General features: G+C 43.6%; 2 protein-coding genes across 2 annotated transcripts; one reads left to right on the top strand and one right to left on the bottom strand.

The window, feature by feature from the left end:
- The first annotated feature begins 376 nt into the window (after positions 1-376).
- armc5 (armadillo repeat containing 5) lies at positions 377-7243 on the top strand. Its single transcript, XM_022739490.1, has 8 exons — positions 377-556; positions 731-1229; positions 1320-1350; positions 1489-1599; positions 1706-2600; positions 2730-3535; positions 4027-4159; positions 4328-7243. The coding sequence occupies exons 2-8, from the start codon at positions 840-842 to the stop codon at positions 5835-5837; spliced, it is 3876 nt and encodes a 1291-aa protein (XP_022595211.1). The 5' UTR covers positions 377-556; positions 731-839; the 3' UTR covers positions 5838-7243.
- An 82-nt stretch (positions 7244-7325) lies between these two features.
- Positions 7326-8697, bottom strand: LOC111217562 (cytochrome c oxidase subunit 6A, mitochondrial-like). The gene is made up of 4 exons (XM_022739491.1): positions 8566-8697; positions 8109-8184; positions 7693-7835; positions 7326-7553 (listed from the first exon to the last, which is right to left on the bottom strand). The coding sequence occupies exons 2-4, from the start codon at positions 8182-8184 to the stop codon at positions 7464-7466; spliced, it is 309 nt and encodes a 102-aa protein (XP_022595212.1). The 5' UTR covers positions 8566-8697; the 3' UTR covers positions 7326-7463.
- Positions 8698-18670: the final 9973 nt, after the last annotated feature.

Below are 18670 nucleotides of genomic sequence, written 5' to 3'. Positions count from 1 at the left end.
AAACGATGACTAAAACAACGTCATTTAAAAGAATGGGAAGTGTAGTCCATTTTAGTTGATACAAATAGGCTTTTGAGTATTCGTGTCTACTAACTGAACTACACTCCCTAAACGCTGCTAGCCGTTTAAGGCACGCCACCATTTTTCACTGTCACGGGGAACGTAGTTTTTTAAGAGAAGAAATGTATTACGACAGATAACAGGCAGCAAAATTTGAACTACAAGTCCCATGATATATCTTACCGACACACCCCTTCACTCCCTGCTCCCTCCCTCAACCGCCCCTGTTTTGTTGTTTGGCTAAAGATGGCGTTAGCGGCTAACATAGGCGTTTGCATTTTGTTTCACAAAAATTATTCGGCCAGTGGTAACAAAACATTGATCAAATAGAGCTTTAATTCGTCATTTGATGTGCAAAAATACGTTACATTGAGAATATACACGTCCATTACGTAGAATAACGCTTGTTCGGCCTTCTTCACGATGTAGGCCTGTTTTGCAGGGAGTAGACCGGAGCTGCTGGAACTCAATCTCCCGTCAGCGACTGCGGCATCAGGTGGTAGAACTTTACTTTTTCATGCTGGTATCTGTAGTTTTCTGACCGCGCCAGAATGTGATTTTTGCGGAAACTTTGAAGAAAAAAAGAATGAACTCATTAAGAGCACATTTTCACCAGTTGAGTAATTAGCTAACAATTTAAAGAGAAATGACATGTCACTAAATTTTTCAGTATTTCCCTGGGTGCGTCCAGTCATGCTCCACAGAGTGTATAGTATCTGGTTGAACTGAGAGGAGGAAAGTTAAGATAAGTGAACCGTCGCTTAACATTCAGAGGGACCATGGCTGCAAAACCTGCGCAAGGTGACTGGAAACAATCTCGAGCACCCTCCAGAGAAGGACACTCAGCATCACCAGAGTCTTCTCTGACCTGGTGCTTGGCTCATCTTTCTAAGCCTGGATCATCTGAACATCACGGGCATGGCAAGGGAGACACAAGCGGTGGCAGAGAAATGGACAAGAGGTCCAGAGTCTCTCAGTGGCGAGCTCTGGTTGCTATCCGCACGCAGCACATCAAGGGTGACAAGGCTGGTATTGCCAGATTCAGAACTCAAGGTGGTCTCCGGCCCCTGCTGGACCTGCTTAAACACCCAGAGTGCTCCAGGAAAACACTGGACCTGGCGCTGAGCATCCTGGCCAACTGCTGCACTGAGCTGGAGACACGTATAGAGGTGAAATTAATAAAATAAGAAGGCATTGAAAGCTTATTTGATTAATTCAGTCATTGAAATTGCTCACATTTTAAATGTTTTCTACTTTAGATTCGTAAGCTTGATGGAATAAATGTTGTAGGTATGTGATATTACACATTCTTATGAAGAATTTATTCTATAATTTGAAAAAATAATTTTTTATCAGATATTATATTTAAAAAAAAAAAAAAAAAGTGCCTCATTGCATCTAATCTTAAACATTTCTTGACTGTCTTAGTGGGGATCCTGAAGAGAAATGTGGCCCTGGAGACTGTCCAGAACCGAGCAGCCCGGGCTTTGGGGAATTTGGCCATGGATCCAGAGAGTTCTGCCCTCATTCATTCTGCTGGTAAGTCTGAAACGCCAGTATGTTAGTGTTAGCAAGTGGGTTAGCTGACATGTGCCTTAATTGGACTTTGATTTTTTTTTTTCTTTCATTGTCTTTTTTCATACAGGTGGTGTTCCTCTTCTCCTCCTCTGTGTGTCTCTTTCCTCTGCCCCATCCTCCCCCACTGCTGCTCCACCCAAAGACCCATGTCCTAAACTGGAGTGCGCTCAGTCAGCTGCTCGGGCCCTCCTCTACCTCTCCGATACTCCCTCTAACCGCCTGTCACTGCTCACCCAAGGGACCTTATCAGCCCTTGCCCCTCTCATTGCTCCAGAATATCCCCAGGGACTGAGGCGGGCGGCGCTCAGGACCATCCACGAGCTGACGCGGGGCTGTGGTGTTGAATGTGCCAGGGAGGTGTCCCGTTCTGGGGTCCTTGCACAACTCAGTGTCATGGCGTCAGGGGAGTCTGGTAAACCTTTTGAAGAGCTGGCACTGAAAACTCTGGCCAACATGTGCTCCCAAGGCTGCCTGCGCCCTCTGGTGGGGTCACTGGGCGTCATTCAGAAGTTCACAGAGGAAGTGAAAAGGGACCTGCTCAAATCTGGAGTCTTCCTCAAGGCGCTGTGCTTGTGCTGTAAGGAGGCGGTCAACCGGGCCAAGGTGAAGGAGAGTGGTGGACTGGAGGTGCTCATTGGCTTTTTGTCAGCCCATCAGAGTCATCCGCTTTCCCGGCTAGCCATTCTGGCCTGTGTGGACTTTGTTTTTGATGAATCTGCCATGGAGCAGTTGCAAGAATTAGGGCTGGTCCCTCTGCTTGTTGCGCGACTAGTTGAGCTCACCAGAGGAGAGGAACAATCTGCTGAGAAGATGGATGTGAGCATCACGTCGAGCATGTCTCCCACTGAGCTGCTGCCCTCATCATGTTTTGAATCTTTTGACTTTCCCCCTCCTGAAGGCTACAAGAAGGAAGAAGGTGGCCGGGAGCAAAGTGTAGGTTCATCAAGCTTTCAAAGTCTCAGGTATGGAAAATGAAATGCGCAGCTTACTTTGTGAACGATTTTATTGTTCTACTTCTCTATTGTTTATCTACATCTTTAGCGCTCTCTCTCTCTCTCTCTCTCCCTCCCTCCCTCCCTCCCGCCCTCCAGGTCCTGGTTGGTGTCTGAGGGATTGATCTCTTCTGAGGGGGACCTGCTGGATTCCTCTGGTGTTGACGGGGAATGGGGGAGTCTTCAGATCCCAGCATCTTCATCCCCTCAAACTTCATCACCGAACCCTGATTCCAGTTCCGTTAAAATCTCTTCTTCGTCGAGCCCTACTCTCTCTTCTGCTTCTAAAAAAGCAGCTCAGCCTTCCCCTGTGTCCTCTTCAGCCCAGCTCCAACCATCATCCCCGAAGAAAGTCACTGATCCACCTCCCTCTAGTCCTCAGCCCTCCAGTGCAGTCACACCCCAAAATCAGCCCAGTTCCTCCACTGTGTCCTCTCCCACTAAAACAACCCAAACACCCGTGTCTCCGTCAAAGTTCTCATCCCCTCACAGAAGGAGGCAGCGGGCCCATTCAGCAGTTGCTTTGACTAAGGTCACTCTTGACACCCCTCCCTCTGCACCCCGCCAGATGGCTTACCACCACCCTTACCACCCTGAACCCTGGACGCCAGAGTCGCCCATCCTGCTGCTGCTGTCGCGCTTCTCCCACGCCACTGACCCAAGCGCTGCTCTGGTCAGCTCAGGCGTCATGTCCGGCTTGCTCTACTACCTCACCCAGCACCAGGACCCCAGCAGCAGGTGCTTCAGAATGCTTTGCCGACTGAGCTGCAACCCAAACTGTTTGCAGGCGCTGGTCCGAACGGGCTCGGTGGCATTGATTCGCCACCATCTCTGCCAGAGAGAGGGAGCGTTCGAGGGAGAGGAGAGGCAGACAGACCGAGTGAAAGCCAAAATTAAACAACTTGGTAAGAGATTAATTTAACAAGGGTTGCATGTTGATCTGATCTGTTATTATAATGTACAGCAAAGTGTTTCTGTTTCTGTCCTGCTGTTACCGAGTACTGCTGCAAGGCTAGTCCTCTCTTTTTGTGTAATTTTAAAATCTGTTTACCTCACTATGTTGAACTCATTGTAATCATGTTTACGTAAGGAAACATGAGGATAGCTGTTGCATTAAAAAGTGTGTCTGCGACCTGCTGTAACTGATAGTGGAAACACTGAATTTTATAATGACACTGACAAATGAACTACATTTGATGTGGACCAGTCAGATCTGGCCAATACTCGATACTCTTACTAAAGTCAGTTTCACAGCCATCGTAGCAGATTGGTGCATCCCTACTTATGAATAGATTAATGTTTGTAAATTAGCTTTTGTGTGGTCAAACCTTAAATCTGGTCGTTTTCATTTTATACCTGAGCAGTTTATAACCGTATGCTGACTCTCTGTGTGCAGGTGTTGCACTTCTCAATAATCTGCGTGTCCAGTGTGAGTCTGGATTTGGCTCTGGGGTTCTTGCACATGTGATGCTCTCAGGCTCTGAGTCAGACAAGATGAACTGTGCGCTGTCACTGCCATTAATCAGCAGGTGAGTAGTAGATTTACATGAATATGAGCTTAGTAATCTTAGTAAGCTTAGTAATGTTTTTGTATTTACTTCTGCCATTGCAATGGTAGTAAATAGTCTAGATTTATTTTGATGGAACTTGCAAACAGTTCATATTTGAGCCTTTCAAACCCTTCTTTTCTTCAACAGCAACAAGTCCCTATTGAAGAAGCTTCTTCTGGACAGTGGTGGGCTACTCTTGGCTCTGCAGCCACTTGGTTGCGATGATGATGATGCGGATGAGGACAACCCTGCTGAATGTGGAAGGTTGCTTTCTGACATGTTTAATTCGCCACTCCCAGGCCTGACCTCTCAGCTCCACTCACTGTACCTCTCTCTCCTGATTGGATGCCTGTCTACCCTGACGGGTAGCATTAAAACTGAGCTTAACAAAAAACATGCACATCCAAAACAGCCAGTCGGTAAAATTGGCAGAGTTTTGCCCCCTCCATCAAAAAAGCCTCGGCTAGCAGACGCATGTCCTTATGGCCTCTCGAACTTTGACCTCCTCTTGCTGCTGGACGACGGGACTCAGGTCCCCGCCAACAGGGAGGCTGTGGCTGGGGTGGGTGAGACAGACGGGGTCGGCTCTGAATACTTTAGGGCTCTGTTGAGAGGTGGATTTGGTGAAGCTCAGGGTAATGCAGAAGAAGCCATCCACATCAAAGATGTTAGCACGGGTATGTTACTACCGGTGCTGCATTACCTGCATGGATGTCGCTTCACCAAGGACAAAGAAACAACAAAGGAAAAGGATGAAGAAGAGAGGGAAGGAGGGAAGTGCCCGATTTTGGACTCACTGGTCCTTGAAGGACTGAGTATCTGCCCAAAGGAGACAGAGGAGCGCTCCAGAGAAGAGTTAGCTTTCCAGAAAACACCTTTAGGTGAGGTGATGATTGGAGCGTGCCGATTTTTGGTGACTGAGCTACAGAGAGAGTTGGAGGATCTCTGTGTGTCTCTTCTTCTGTCCTGCTCCTCCAAGGCTGCTAGTAGAGCTGCATCAGCTCCCACAGAAGACAACGCTGAAAAGGCTGCATCTAAAATGGACCAAGAGTGCCTGGAGTCTGCCGAGGAGAACCTGGCTAATCGAACATCTGAGCTGGAGCTGACCGGTTTCGAGATGCAAACAGAAAATTTACAAGGGCAGACAAAGCAACCAAACAGTTCTCCACAGAAAACACACAGTAAGAAAACCTCTCCCACTGGAACAGTTCAGAAAGTCAACAGAGGCCTCAATACAGCTCCAGACCAGAAGGCAGTCAACAGTGTCACTTCAGTTTCCAAATCCAGCTGTGCATCAGTTGTGGACAAATCACTCGATCCAGAAGAGTTGAGGTTAAGATCAAAGGACCTGATTAAAGGTTCAGCAAAGCTTCTGAAATCAGCAGCTCAGGACTCCTCTTCTTCCTCACAAGAAGGTGCAGGTGGTGGGGCTCTGGCTGTGTTCCTCCCGCAGGTATACTGGTTTTCCCAGTGCTACAGTTACCCGGCACTGGGTCGAGCCTGCCTGTCTCTGCTGCTGGGCTGTCAGGACTGTCCTCGCCCCTTCTTGTCCTCCTCCCTTGCTGGGGATTGCCTTCGCAGACTAGCCCGAGGGGCTGACGGCGTGGAGGCTCTGAAACAGGATCTACTAAGTTTGGCCACAGTATCTCTGAGTTGAGCAAGGAGCGTGTTAGAGTGGAGTGAGTGGTGGCATGAATTCAGAGGGCGTAGATGAAGTGAGAGTTGACTTGATATGAGCTTCTAGAAAAATTGCCATTGTGTTAATCTTATCAAATAATAGGATAGTACAAGTGCAGGTTATAATCACAACACGATTATCTGAAAAACATGCTGTATGAATTTCTTCAGTACTAACAGAACTGACTGCTGTTCTATTTTCATAATTTGGAAACATACATTTTTATTCAGTTTTGCTGTAAATTGATATAAACTGTAGCCCGTCCCAGCATGACACAATTTTGTTATCATTTACTGTTGTTGGATTAACTCCTAATGACAATTGTATTGTGATTGTTTTAATTTTATTTTATTTTTATTTTGGGGGGGAAAAGTCTAAACAAATGTCTACAGTGCATTTGATAAATGTCATTTAGCTGGAAGTACTGGAATTATCAGGGTTGGTCAAGGACCCAGTTGTTTATTTTGTACATAGAGATAATATGGAATAGCAGATATACAGTGTATAGGATTCACCTGACCCATATAAATTTATGCCACTGAATATATTGTTGGAGCATCATTTTGCCTTCGGTTTCTTATTGTTGGAGTGTGATTGTGTATGCAGAATGGCTTGAGTGAATGTCAGTGGGTCATATTGCTTCAGTTGCACAACAAAGAGTGAAATAGCTGTTTATTGGATTCCCTTAAAATTTAGTGGACACTTGCAGTCCCATTTTTGAATTTCCACTTGGCATGCTAATGTTACTAAATGTTAGCATTTTAAAGGTCATGGCTGTGGCTGGTAATGTTCTATATTTTTCATATTGTCAGCAAATTGCATGAAAGGCCAAAACCAGCACTGTCTGTCCGCCTCTCAGCGCTGCCCCACTTCTTTAAAAATTGAATTTACTTAAACACCAGGGCAAACAGACTCAAACAAGAGTAAATAGTGCATTTGTTTGGGACTATTTTTAAAGGTGGTTTAATACAAATTTTTGCTCTAGTGAGTACTTCCTGTGGCAGGATGGTGTCTGCGCAAATGACTCCAAATATACTATGGTGCCCATGTTTACTGTAATAGAAAAAATGTCTCCAAGTGCAATTGTGTGGCACGTGGATGTGATTTTCATAGTCTGAGCTCTGTGGAAAAGACGTTTTTGCAATATCAGATTCACAGTATTTGTTAAAAGGATAATTTCATTGTTGGTTTTGGTCTTTTCATGGGATTTGTTGGAAATGAGAAAAATATAGAATATTACCAGACTAATGCTTTAAAGCCAATATATGCAGCACATGAGCATTTTCTGAGTTTGCCAACCCCTAGTGGTAGTTTCAAAGAAGGCACCATTGGAGACAGCAGTGTGAAACAGATGAGCCTGCTCTATGTAACGAGATGTAAAACCACTCTTGTCTCAGAAAAACATTTTGATATAAATTAAATTGAGCAATACTCTTAATTAAAATAATGAAAAGGGACTCATTCAAACACAGCATAAAGTGGTTTTATTCCTGTCTGGGTGCACTGCTTAATGGCGGTACTGCTTGGCCCCTCGGTCCGTATAGTTAAGGCAAGTACACCACAGACAGTTTTTTAAAGCATGCAGCAGAAATGTGACGGATCCTCTCAGTGATCGACGTGCTCGTAGCCATCAGGCAGGGGGTTGGTGTGAGGGTTGTGGAATAGAGTGTGGTTTCCATCGCCCCATGGAAATTTCTGTAAGGAGATATGTCGATGTATCAGTAGCACAAGTGGGTAAAAAGTATTTATATTCACCCCAGATCATTTCCTTATTTTTGGAGTAAATCATGCTGGAAATGTAAGAGAATAGTTGTGCAGGTGACTTGAGACTCACCTTGGTGCGGATACGCAAGTGAGAATATGGTATGAATTCTGGCTGTTCATGGGATTGCGCCTGGCCCTTTATGTAAGCATTGAGCCAGCAGACACTGACACCAGGTAAGGCCAACACGAAGCTCAGGATCTTCCAGGTCTTTGCTGTGGGAAACACAATCAGTGAAAGTACACTAAAGAGCCTGGCAATATCTAAAGGGGCCTTATCGGTAATAAAACATGCAAGATCAACAAGAAGATCATAAATGTGCAGGCTGGCTGCCAGCTCTGCAGATGTTTCAGTCAGTAAAAAGACTCAAACGACATGGTAGTGCATGCATGACTCAGTGGTGCTGGTTCATGCAGAAAGTCTGAATCTGGAGGCTTTGATGCATGTTGCTTGTGTTGGGTTCAGAGAGTCAGTGAAGACACACTGACCTTTTCCCTCATGGCTTGAATGTGACGCAGCAGCCAAAACCCGACGAGCGGCCGAGCCAACTGGAGACAGAGACATCTGTAGAGGACGAAATAGAAGAATGAAAGTTTGATTGCACATCGAGGTATAGCTACAGTTACAAATATCCCACCTGAATACACATACTAACGTGTTGGATGTGATAAGAGACTCACTATATGCAAAAAAAGTAAAAGTATAATGATTCAAGTTTACACTTGTTAATTTTCATGTCAAATAGCCTTCAAAAGCTTCATACAGAGCCAAAACACAACAGATCAATGCTAAAATAATCAAATATCAACTGAAGGGAACTTCTGTGCACTGACTCCATAATATTTATATCTAGGGTTGAGGCAAGGCCCACTAGTGTTGCTGTGTGTCAAGAGTGGTGGTAACTCTCCTCTAGCTAAAATCCAAGAAAATCAGGTGAAAACTTACTTTACTTAAGGCAGGCAGTGCTCAGTATGTTTGTTATCCTCTTATTTTTCCGCCGAATCCTCCTTAATGCTTGTTTGTCCTTCAGTCTGTCCTGAGCTGAACTCAGTGTGTCAGGCTCCTCCCCATTTCAATCTGTGCCTGCGCCAGCAAACATAGTTTATATTTGGGCAAGTGCAAAGGCGGGTTGATGTGTGACGAAGAGGGGTGGGGGGGTGGGGGGGGGGGGTGTGCTGTGGACGCACTATACAAAGACTAAAAAAAGGACAGAGGGCTGATAAATCCTCATTAATGGAGAGGGCCTTATCGGTGTGTTAGCTGCCATTTTTGGTTTCAGTTGGAGAGCAGCGGTGAAAGACAGTCCTCACAGTCGTCCACTGAAAGCACCTGTCGCTCAGTTGTCAGTTGTCAGAGTTGCAAAATGTCTTTCTTTTCTTTTTTCCATTTTGGAATTCATTCATCTGACGTATGGTGGCTCTGAGGGTCAAAACCCAACATTTCACTAAACTCAACAACATTGTGGCTCAGGAGGTAGAGTAGGTCATTCACTAATCGAAAGGTCGGTGCTTCGTTTTTAGACAGGAGCTCTGTATGAATATGTGAGTGAATGTGGCTTGTAGTGAAGTGGTTGATAAGACCAGAAAGGCGCTTTATGAGTACAGTCCATTTACATTTCATGAAACACAACTGGCCTTCTGTCAAGGCCCGGCTCTGTCTTTCCCTCCTTCCCTGTGTTTCCTACTGTTCTTCCTCTCCCTTGTGTTCCTCATTTGTCCCCAGTTTGTCTCTCTCTCTATGCGTGTGTGTGTTTGTGCTGGGTGAGGTGATCCAGTTTCCTTCAACCACCAATCCACCTGTGCACCTGAGATTCATCCACTAATCAATGCCAGCAGTATAAATACCCCGGCTATACGCTCCAGTCTCCACCAGATCGCTCAGTTTGTCAAAGAGGTACAAACCTTACGGCCTGCGCCCCAGGTACTGGTTCAATCGTTCTGTAGGGGATCTTTGATATTGATGCCAGAGACACTCCTCATAAACTCATCTTTGTTGATGAAGTGGGTTTTTAATGTTACCAAAAAAGGAGAAGGGAGAGGAACCTCAATGACCGAGACCCCCACATCCGTGTTCACCTCCTCCGGGCCGAGGAGCAGGCTTGTTTAGATATCGTTGTTGAGGCTTGCCAGGGGTGGATAAGACATACACGGCTGTTTTCTTCTGCCCAGCTGGGGTTAATATGTGCTTTGATGTTGATGAGATTCTCTGGCCTGACAGACCGCAGAGTCCGGATGCTGAGGAAGGAGAAATGTGATTTCTTTCTTTATTACCTCCGTCACCTGTGTTTGTTTGTTTGTTTATCAGAAGCATTACAGGAAAAAGTGCTGAACCGATTTGTAACAAACCTTGCAAGATTGGGCAATTTTTGACACCTAAGTCAATTTCTCAGGAGATGATGTATTGATCTTGATGTAAAAATTAAGACATTCAATTTAATTTGGTGCTCACACAGATAATAATCTGGCTCTGACAGACATGTACGATTGTTGGGCCCTGGCAAGAGGTATGCACTCAACTGAGTTTTATTTTTTCATTGGTTCATTACATTGATAAATACATGGAAGTTATTTTACTGTATTCTACGTCCTTTTTATCAGTTGCGTTCGTTTTCTTTTACAGTACATTTACTTTTTCACTCAATTTCAGTGAATTTTACTGCAGTACATTGAGGAATTAAACATACCTGTGTTGTGCAAAGCAGCAGGGCTTTTAAGGAGGAGGGCCTTAAAGAGACAGGGGCTCAAATCAACTGTTTCAGATAGAAAGTGGAAATAGATGCTGCAGAAATGTACAGTATGAGTAAAATAATGTGTTCTTTGAAAATTAAAGCATGTAATCCTATTTGCCCAAATGAAAGTGTGAACTTGAAAATGAACGTAATACATCCCCTTTAATATGAACTATCCACCAGATGGAGTAGTGTTGCTATGAGTAAACTCTTAGAAACGCTCCTTTTAGATTCATGTCCTGTTGTAATTTGGATTACACAGGCTCACTTCTGCAGTGGGGTTCATTAGTTTGGACTGCTGAAGTGACCCTATTTAACCTTTAAGATTAAATTGTGTCATACATTATGATTTTGGCTGATTTACCTACAGAGCCTGGGTATTGAGTAGTGTTAAATTTTAAAGAGCAAAGTGCATTTTACAACTTTTCAAAGTCTGAAAATGTCATTTTCAGTTTTAATGTTTGGCAAAAAAAGTAGATTTCCATACTATCTTCAGACTATTATCCTATAAATATCTTGACCAATGGCAGTGTCTTGAGTGTTTTGTGATTTTCACACTGTTAGTAATGCCTTTGTCGTCTCAGTCTGAGCAGATTCAGGCTGCAGTGCAAACAGCAGCCAGAGCCAGCGGTGATGTCAGCCAGTCATACAAGCAGCCAGTCTGAACGTCTAGGACTTGTGTTATTGTGGGCAGATGTGAAACAGCGTCTCAGTTTGAGGGCTCTGTGCACAGACATGTACTGGCAGAAAGACATGCAGAGGTACAATATGCATGTGCTGCAGGTGTGCTGCTGGAGCTGGTGAGACCAAAACGTCATGTCCTCCGTCCATTTTAGGAGATTTTTACAACTGAAATCAATGTGTGTGTGTGTGTGTGTGTGTGTGTGTGTGTGTGCCCTATTCTGACCAGAATATAATGAATCTGGTTATTTCTTTGCACGTTATAGCCTACTTTTTTAAAATTATAGTACAATCTGAATGATGAGGTATTGTTTTCTTTAACTTTTCATACCGTCCATCCCTCCAATGTCCACAGCTTCCTCCTGAGCTGAGTGTCTCTCCAGTATTGAACACAGCAGCTCTTTTGTTGGCAGGATGATGGGCAGCCTCATGCAGAATGAACTGAATCCAACAGGTTTTCCACCTGAACCTGATGAAGAACAGCACTTCCATCAGCGGGCCTGGACTTTATACACACACAACAGCTGGAGGAAACACTGTAGACTCAACACAGCAAAGTGCACAGGACAGACACACAGAATGATGTGTAAATAAAAAGGTGGGTAATCATAAAGTAAATACACATTTATATATTTTAAATGGTATTATGGTTTGCTTTTCCTGACGATATCTATTTGTAGTCAGTTTGACATCACTTATACGTATTTTAATTTGACACAATAAGGGATTTAAATTATTCTAAAATGTGGGTAAACTGTTTTGCAAATAAAAAAGGCGTGTAAACTAAGTTCTGACGGGTTTACCCTCCACAGCATCCCTTAACACCCACACATCCCTGTCTGTATATACGTGATGCCAAGAGAAAGACAACTGTGGACTGTGTGCAATGCAGTAAGTGTGTGTGATGTTGGATAGGGGTGAAAGCAGCCTGTGCCAGTTGCAACAGTCTGTCCTGTGCTTTTCCTCGTAAAGGTGTGTGGTTCTCGCTGTGCCCTCACCATATTCCTGCGTTTCAGAGGATCTCACATCTAGGCGCTTTATCAGGTGGGATTGTTGCAAACCCAATCCCAACTATATGTTCTTCTCAGATTCAAAAAGTCTTTATTAATCAACCATTCTTTTATTTTTTTTATCTCCTTGTAGACGCTTCAACATAGAAGCTCCATTCAAACTTCAAAATATCCAGTTCACTTTAAATGTATATTTCAATCAACGTTTTTCTGACCTTTTTGCGAATGAAACAACTTCTACTCATTCATATTTTCAGCCAGAAACTCCATTCAAAAGTCGAAATGTTCAGAAACTTTCCCTCATTTTTGGTTGTGTTCCCATTCATGGTTTTTACACGCTGACACTTCAATGTGCAGGAAGATAGCAGTCGAAACATGTCAAGGTAAAATACATCTTAAAAGCACTTGTCTATCGATTAGAAAAAAGCATAAATAAGTTCAGTGAAGACATAATGAACCTTTTTGGAATAATGGCACTTCAAGTTTCATGAACGTTTCTGGAACTTTTCAAATTTTGACATTAGTGCGTATGAGGTGGAAAGTTGGAACACCAATGGAACACCAGCAACAGAGTTCAACTGAAACCAGCCGCTGGTGACAAACTAAAACTGGTGACACAATGATCCGAAAGTCATGTTTTCATCCAAGGCTTGTGCATGATTTACTGAGAAGAACTTTGTCTAATATGAGCTAATCTGTAGAGAACGAAAATGTGGTGGTGTGAAAACCTGTATGATAGAGGAATGACTTTGCTACAGGCCTGAGTGTGGATGGGACCCTGGCTGTATTCAGACACTTGAACAAACTGTGAGGAGTCAGAATCCACCATCAATATTATTCCAGTTGGACTGAGACAACAGAGTGGCGTGATGGCCTGCATTTCTCTCCAGTGGAAACTCCCATACACTGTCCACCACGTCATCTGGTCCTGTGCATACAGAGGAGAGGCTGGGCAGAGAGTTCAGTGTCTAATACCTGCAGTGTGAATGTTTACTCACAGTCTCACTGTCTTATCAGTCTCTTCATCACGATATCAATATCAGAATTGCCGCTTCATCTCTTCCCTTACCCAAGGTCGCGAGAAAACCTGGGTGTCAGGTTTGATGACCAGCTGTCCGATGTTGCATCCGTCTCCCAGTCGTGCCGCTTTGCACGATACAACCAAAGAAATATCAGGCCTTACCTGACTCAGTACGCCACCTAACTCCTGGTCAAGGCCCTGGTTATCTCTCACCTCCACTGCTGCAATGCCTTTCTGGCGGCCCTCCCTTCAAAGATGGTCCAGAACGCAGCAGCCATTCTGATCCTGCATCAGCCCAAAAGGGCGCATGTCACTCTGCTACTCATCGACCTACACTGGCTACCCATGACCACCTGAATCAAATTCACGTTTCTAACACTTGCCTTCGTAGTGACTTCTAGGTCTGCTCCCTTCTACTTGAACTCAATCATTCAGGCGTATATGCTCCTACTTGGCCACTGCGTTCCTCCAAGGAATGTTGTCTGGCGTTGCCATCCCTGCACACAAGACAGTCGCAGTCCAGACTGTCCTCGTATGTGGTTCCACGATGGTGGAACAAGCTACGGATCGTTGTCAGAGCAGGGGCGTCCCTTTCTATCTTCAAGAATCTCTTGAAGACTCATCTCTTCAGAGAGCACCTCCTCTCCTAACACCTCTAACACCCTGACATGTCTAACTAGCACTTACTATGAGCTTTCGGTGCACCTCTTTACCTGACCTCCTTGTACCTATTGAAATGATGTAGTACTTAGTTCTTAAACCAGGGTCTCCTACTGCAGTGAAGCTTTAGTGATGTCTTTCAATTGTAAGTCTCTCTGGTTTAAGGATAAGGCTGAGCTTATTTTGTAGTTTTTTAAATTCTGTGAACAAAGCTTCTGTATAGCTACAGCCACATATAACTTATCATGCCATTGCCTTTCGAAGAGTATTTAAAAGCACATAAATGAGCTGTGCAATAAATGATTTGATTATTTTCTTTTTTGGGGGTTGTTTTATCGATCATATTTATTTAATAAAAAGGTAATAAATCACACCAGCTTTGTCCTTTAACAGGCCTAACTGTTGCCTCTGTGCCCAGCCTCTGGAGAAAGATGCTGTACATCACTGAAATGAACCCTGACAGGCCATTCTTTTTTCACACCTCACATTTGGAGTGATGTCAGTGAGGTACACCAGCTGGTTTGCTTCACTGTCTCCTTCCACTTCCAAACTCTTCCGTCTGACTTCATCCTTAAGGCAATTAATTTCCCCATGCAACACCTTCCAGCTCATGACACTCTTGGCTCCTTTTGTCCAAAAATCCAATGTTAAGTTCTGGCTAAGAAGATATTCTGAATAATGATAATAATAATTAATAATAGACTCCCCAATTGAGTAAATTTCCTATCTATAATATCTTTAAAACCAAAACATACTGTTTTGGCTGGAGATTGTTGTAACATGTTACAACTGTCAACACTCTCTGACCTAATCTGCTCAGCCAGTCGCAGGTTCGGCTGAAACACCTACATGAAGATTTGTTCCAGCACAGTCACTCTGTAGGTCTTTGTGTTCTTCCCCCAATTTGGATACGGTACATGGACCTGAACACTAACATTTGCCCCCTGGAGGTGGCCCAAAGTGTCTTACAAGTTGGAAGAAGAAGGAGAACATCAACCCTCCAATAAACACAGCTGTTCCAGTCCCCAGACAGTGAAGAAAAAATTACGAGAAAATCCAAGATGAAACACCCAAGGAGGGTGAAAATGATCATCTTTACCAGCATGACGGTGTTTATTTTACCAGGATGAACCTGTTCATGAAGCTGTGCAAGTTTGGAGATTCAGTGGAGATGCACAGGTTATGCACATAGCTCTATATGCTGTATATGTTTGTATTTACACATTCGACAGCCGAATGGAGTATCTTTATTTTGAGATAATTTATTAAAGCTGGAGTGTGGAGATTTTTACATAAATGAATGTCCATTACATCCGTACATGTAGGCTTCGACAACGAGGAGTATGGCGGAACCTATGGTGGACAAACCAAGGAAGCGTCCAAGAAAAGTTTGTGATGCTCCAGATAAAAAAGAAACTTGATGTTCAAGGATTAGTCTAAAAAAAGAAAGCGATCGACGGTGAGGACAAAACACAGATTCTCATTGGTGTGGCTTTTCCTCGTTTAAGAACCATGAAAGATGAGAAGAGGCTGAGGGCAGACATGGATGAGACTTACTGGTAAGTGTTATGTCTTTCATTCCTCAAAAACCCCAACGCCAGCCCTGGGATGTGGGCTGGTGCATCATCAAAGTGGGCCGACGATGCATTTCTTTGTCACTCTCTTTGTTCCAAGCTGACTTAACTCAGTGTTTGGGTAATTACTCTCACTGCCAGAAGAGGGAGATGAAGGTTCCACACTGCAGGTTAAAATGTTTTTATGGAAGCTAATCTAGACCTGCTGTGTCCCATTTCAGGGACATCCTTTGGAGGACGCAGTCCACGAAGGTGTGGCCCTTTGTAGCTGCTTTAGACCGCGAAGGCTGAACCAAAAGCAGTCTGAACTGCGGCCTCTGAATTGGGACACAGCCACTGTGCTCCTGTAGCACACTGCCCTAGTCTGCGTTCATGCTCTCATTAGTGGTTTCATACTTCCTGTGGAACATTGTAATTTATTTTAAGTAAAACTGGAACAATGAAGCACGCGGCAGCAGCAACTGGTATTGAGCTATATATTAAATATGACCATTTTATTGTGAAGCTGGATGATAACCAATCTTCCAGAGAAGCAGCCCCTCACTGGCTTGGTAGTGGTAGTGTACCAAGTAAAGAGACTTGTTCCCAATACAATAGTGGCCCCAGTACCCTAAGATAACTCTTTAACATAAACTGACAGCTTGGCTCCATGCTAACATTTTAGCACACAATAGGTCTTTACTGACAGTTCTTCCCAATATTACCCAGAAAAGAAAATGATCACTTTTATTAGCCTTAAAGCTAAATGGGAAGTAGCTCTGTCCAATCTGCCCCCCTTCATTGGTATCTAAAACCATCATCTAATGCTTAGCTTAACGGTTACAATGGTCTTATTAATGATTGCATTTAAATTGCCTTATTCATAGATTTGAATGGAATATATGAAAACATTTAGACAATATATACATTACATTTCATTTTCTGAATACTTCTTTCCTTGTCTGACACGTAGGATCACTGTGCCTTATGACTACGGTCAATTTGGATCAACATAAACATGAATACACATATTTGCTAGAATGCTCCTAAATATGAGGCAAATGTATGTATATCAGTGTCACATATTTCTATTCTGTTGCAAAAAATGACTTTTGAAACACACTGGCTAGTAAGTGTAAATGCTTTAATTGGTGATAAAGTAATCTGCATGTAGTAATTTCTGGAAATCTACTGACAGGCTATTATAACCATTAACCAGCCTATTAGGTCAAGGTCAGCACAGTGTCCTCACTTTAGAGATCATTTTCTCCTTTTTCATCCTTCAAGGACACATAAGGACAGCACACGAGCACACACACAATGTCATTTATATGTATGTATACATTGGGGCACACAGTGTTTCTAATATGATAGACCACAGTGAAACTGCCATCCAGATGTGTCTCCACAGACACAGCTCTCCCTGTTCTCATACTGTTCTCTATAGTAAATGAGCCAACACTGTCTGCACCACCTCTGACAACCATCAGCTCTTCTTTTCAAAGTTTTGACATCTCATCTTGAAAAATTGACACTTTCCTAATGGATCTGTTTTTTTTTTTTCATTATTTAATAAGGGACCTCTCAAACATGCAGACGGATAAATGTTTAGAGGTGAATCATGGGTGATGGAGCTCTGAGTCAGACGTGGGTTCTGTTATTGTCTTATGCTCAGTACCACCAGGGAAGACGATGCGGTGGTCTACACATGTGACTTCAGTTTTCCTCAGGTGGCATAAAAACTTTTCACAGCATAACCATCGTATGTTGTTCTCCAGTCAGACGTTTGCATTGAGTGCTGCCGTCCCTGAGGTTAAGACATAAACTTAAACATTACGTTAAGAACAGGGGACCTCCCACACTATACAATATGAAGCTCCTGGAGCTCAGAGCCCATACCACCATGGGCTAATGCTTCTTGTACACAGTCTCAGCGGACTGCAGTAACACATGAGACCCTGTTTTAGGAGAGATTACAACACTCTTCTGTACAAAGTGACGCAAACTCCTTCAAAATGATGTTTTAATTGAGGTGGTAGCATTGAGTATTATTTCCACAGCAGTACAGTGTGTGTGTGTGCATGTGTGTGTTTCCACTTAAACATTTATTGTTGCATGTTTTTCACTAAATTGTACCATGGCTGGCTCAGTTACCCCCCAACACACATACACAAAAATGGTGCAATATTTACTCTGTAATTTCCAGAATACTTTTTTCACCAGGATATTTATGCTACTTAAACAGACTCTTTTTCCCTTCTTGTTTATAGGACGTGTAATGTTTATTCTGTTAACAAAAACAGGTGTGTTGTTAAACAGGATTATTTAAGTTATTGACGCAGGTGCGTTTGTTTGAGTTCAACCCGTCTGTCAAAACCTAATTTTCTTACAGAAAGTCATAATTTTTTCTGTCTTCGTTTGCATTTTGCACAAGTTTATTATTGGGCAAGGTCTGTGTTTGTAAGTGTGTGTGTGTGTGTGTGTGTGTGTGTGAGAGTGAGAGTTTATGTACAGGAGGTCATCATGCTTCATAGAGAACTGCTGTTGCTGATGCTTTTCCATCATGACAGGTTTGTAATTATGAAGAAAACACTGTTTTGTGTGTTTGGAGATCTTCTGCTGAGGTGCTGCGGAAAGCATCTTGATATGGGGCATCACCAAGCCAGACCATAGGGCCCTACAGAGAGTGGTGCACCATCAGGCCGACGCTCCTCACTGTGCAGGACTTACACACCGCAAGGCTGCAGAACAAGAGGATCCTCGCCACCCCAGCATCAAACCATCAGCTCCTGCACTCAGTGGCCACAAGCACAGAGAGAAAGAAAAAACTGGATGGTGAACTCTGCTCATGAACTACTTGTATGTCTCTTTGTTAACAGAGCCTCAAGTGGCAGCAAAGCCAGACAGACACTTTGGGTGTTTGCTCTTGAGCGCTGTCTTCAATGAAAAGAATTTCCTTTCTGGCTCTTATTGAAGTCTACTGAACCCACACTTGTTACTGTGACAGAAAGCATTTGATCTATATCCACTAACACAGTCATGGAAAGACTGAGACGAAATATAAGAGAAATGTCTGACTTATCCTTTCAGGAAAATGTGTATGATACTATGATAAACCATTAGCTGAAACGCAATCTGGCACATCTCATAATTTCTATGTGCTACATGCAGAGCACAGAGATGGTTAAGAGAAGGTGTGAATTCTCAGGTGCAGGAGAAAATACAAAATCTCAGTTCCCGTGTGTATGTGTGTGTGTGTGTGTGTGTGAGTGTGTGTGTGTGTTGTGCATACTCAGCTGATGGAAATGGACCAGAATGGGCCTATAGCTTTGCCCAATCAGACCAGTGTGTGTGTTCAGAGGGCAGGACTGGTCAGTGGGAGGGTATCAGAGAGAAA

Source organism: Seriola dumerili, unplaced genomic scaffold (genome assembly GCF_002260705.1).
Source record: "Seriola dumerili isolate Sdu_G_001 unplaced genomic scaffold, Sdu_1.0 BDQW01000044.1, whole genome shotgun sequence".
Lineage (NCBI taxonomy): Eukaryota > Metazoa > Chordata > Actinopteri > Carangiformes > Carangidae > Seriola > Seriola dumerili.
This window is presented reverse-complemented; position numbering and strand designations above follow the sequence as displayed.

Bases quoted from the DNA above. Each gene is read 5' to 3' on its own strand.
- armc5 (XM_022739490.1), top strand. From the start codon at position 840: ATGGCTGCAAAACCTGCGCAAGGTGACTGGAAACAATCTCGAGCACCC. The intron at 1,600-1,705 runs GTAAGTCTGAAA...TTTTTCATACAG, and splicing joins TGCCCTCATTCATTCTGCTG to GTGGTGTTCCTCTTCTCCTC. The intron at 4,160-4,327 runs GTGAGTAGTAGA...TTTCTTCAACAG, and splicing joins TCACTGCCATTAATCAGCAG to CAACAAGTCCCTATTGAAGA.
- LOC111217562 (XM_022739491.1), bottom strand. From the start codon at position 8,184: ATGTCTCTGTCTCCAGTTGGCTCGGCCGCTCGTCGGGTTTTGGCTGCT. The intron at 7,836-8,108 runs GTCAGTGTGTCT...TGTTTCCCACAG, and splicing joins TTCAAGCCATGAGGGAAAAG to CAAAGACCTGGAAGATCCTG. The intron at 7,554-7,692 runs GTGAGTCTCAAG...ATCTCCTTACAG, and splicing joins ACTTGCGTATCCGCACCAAG to AAATTTCCATGGGGCGATGG.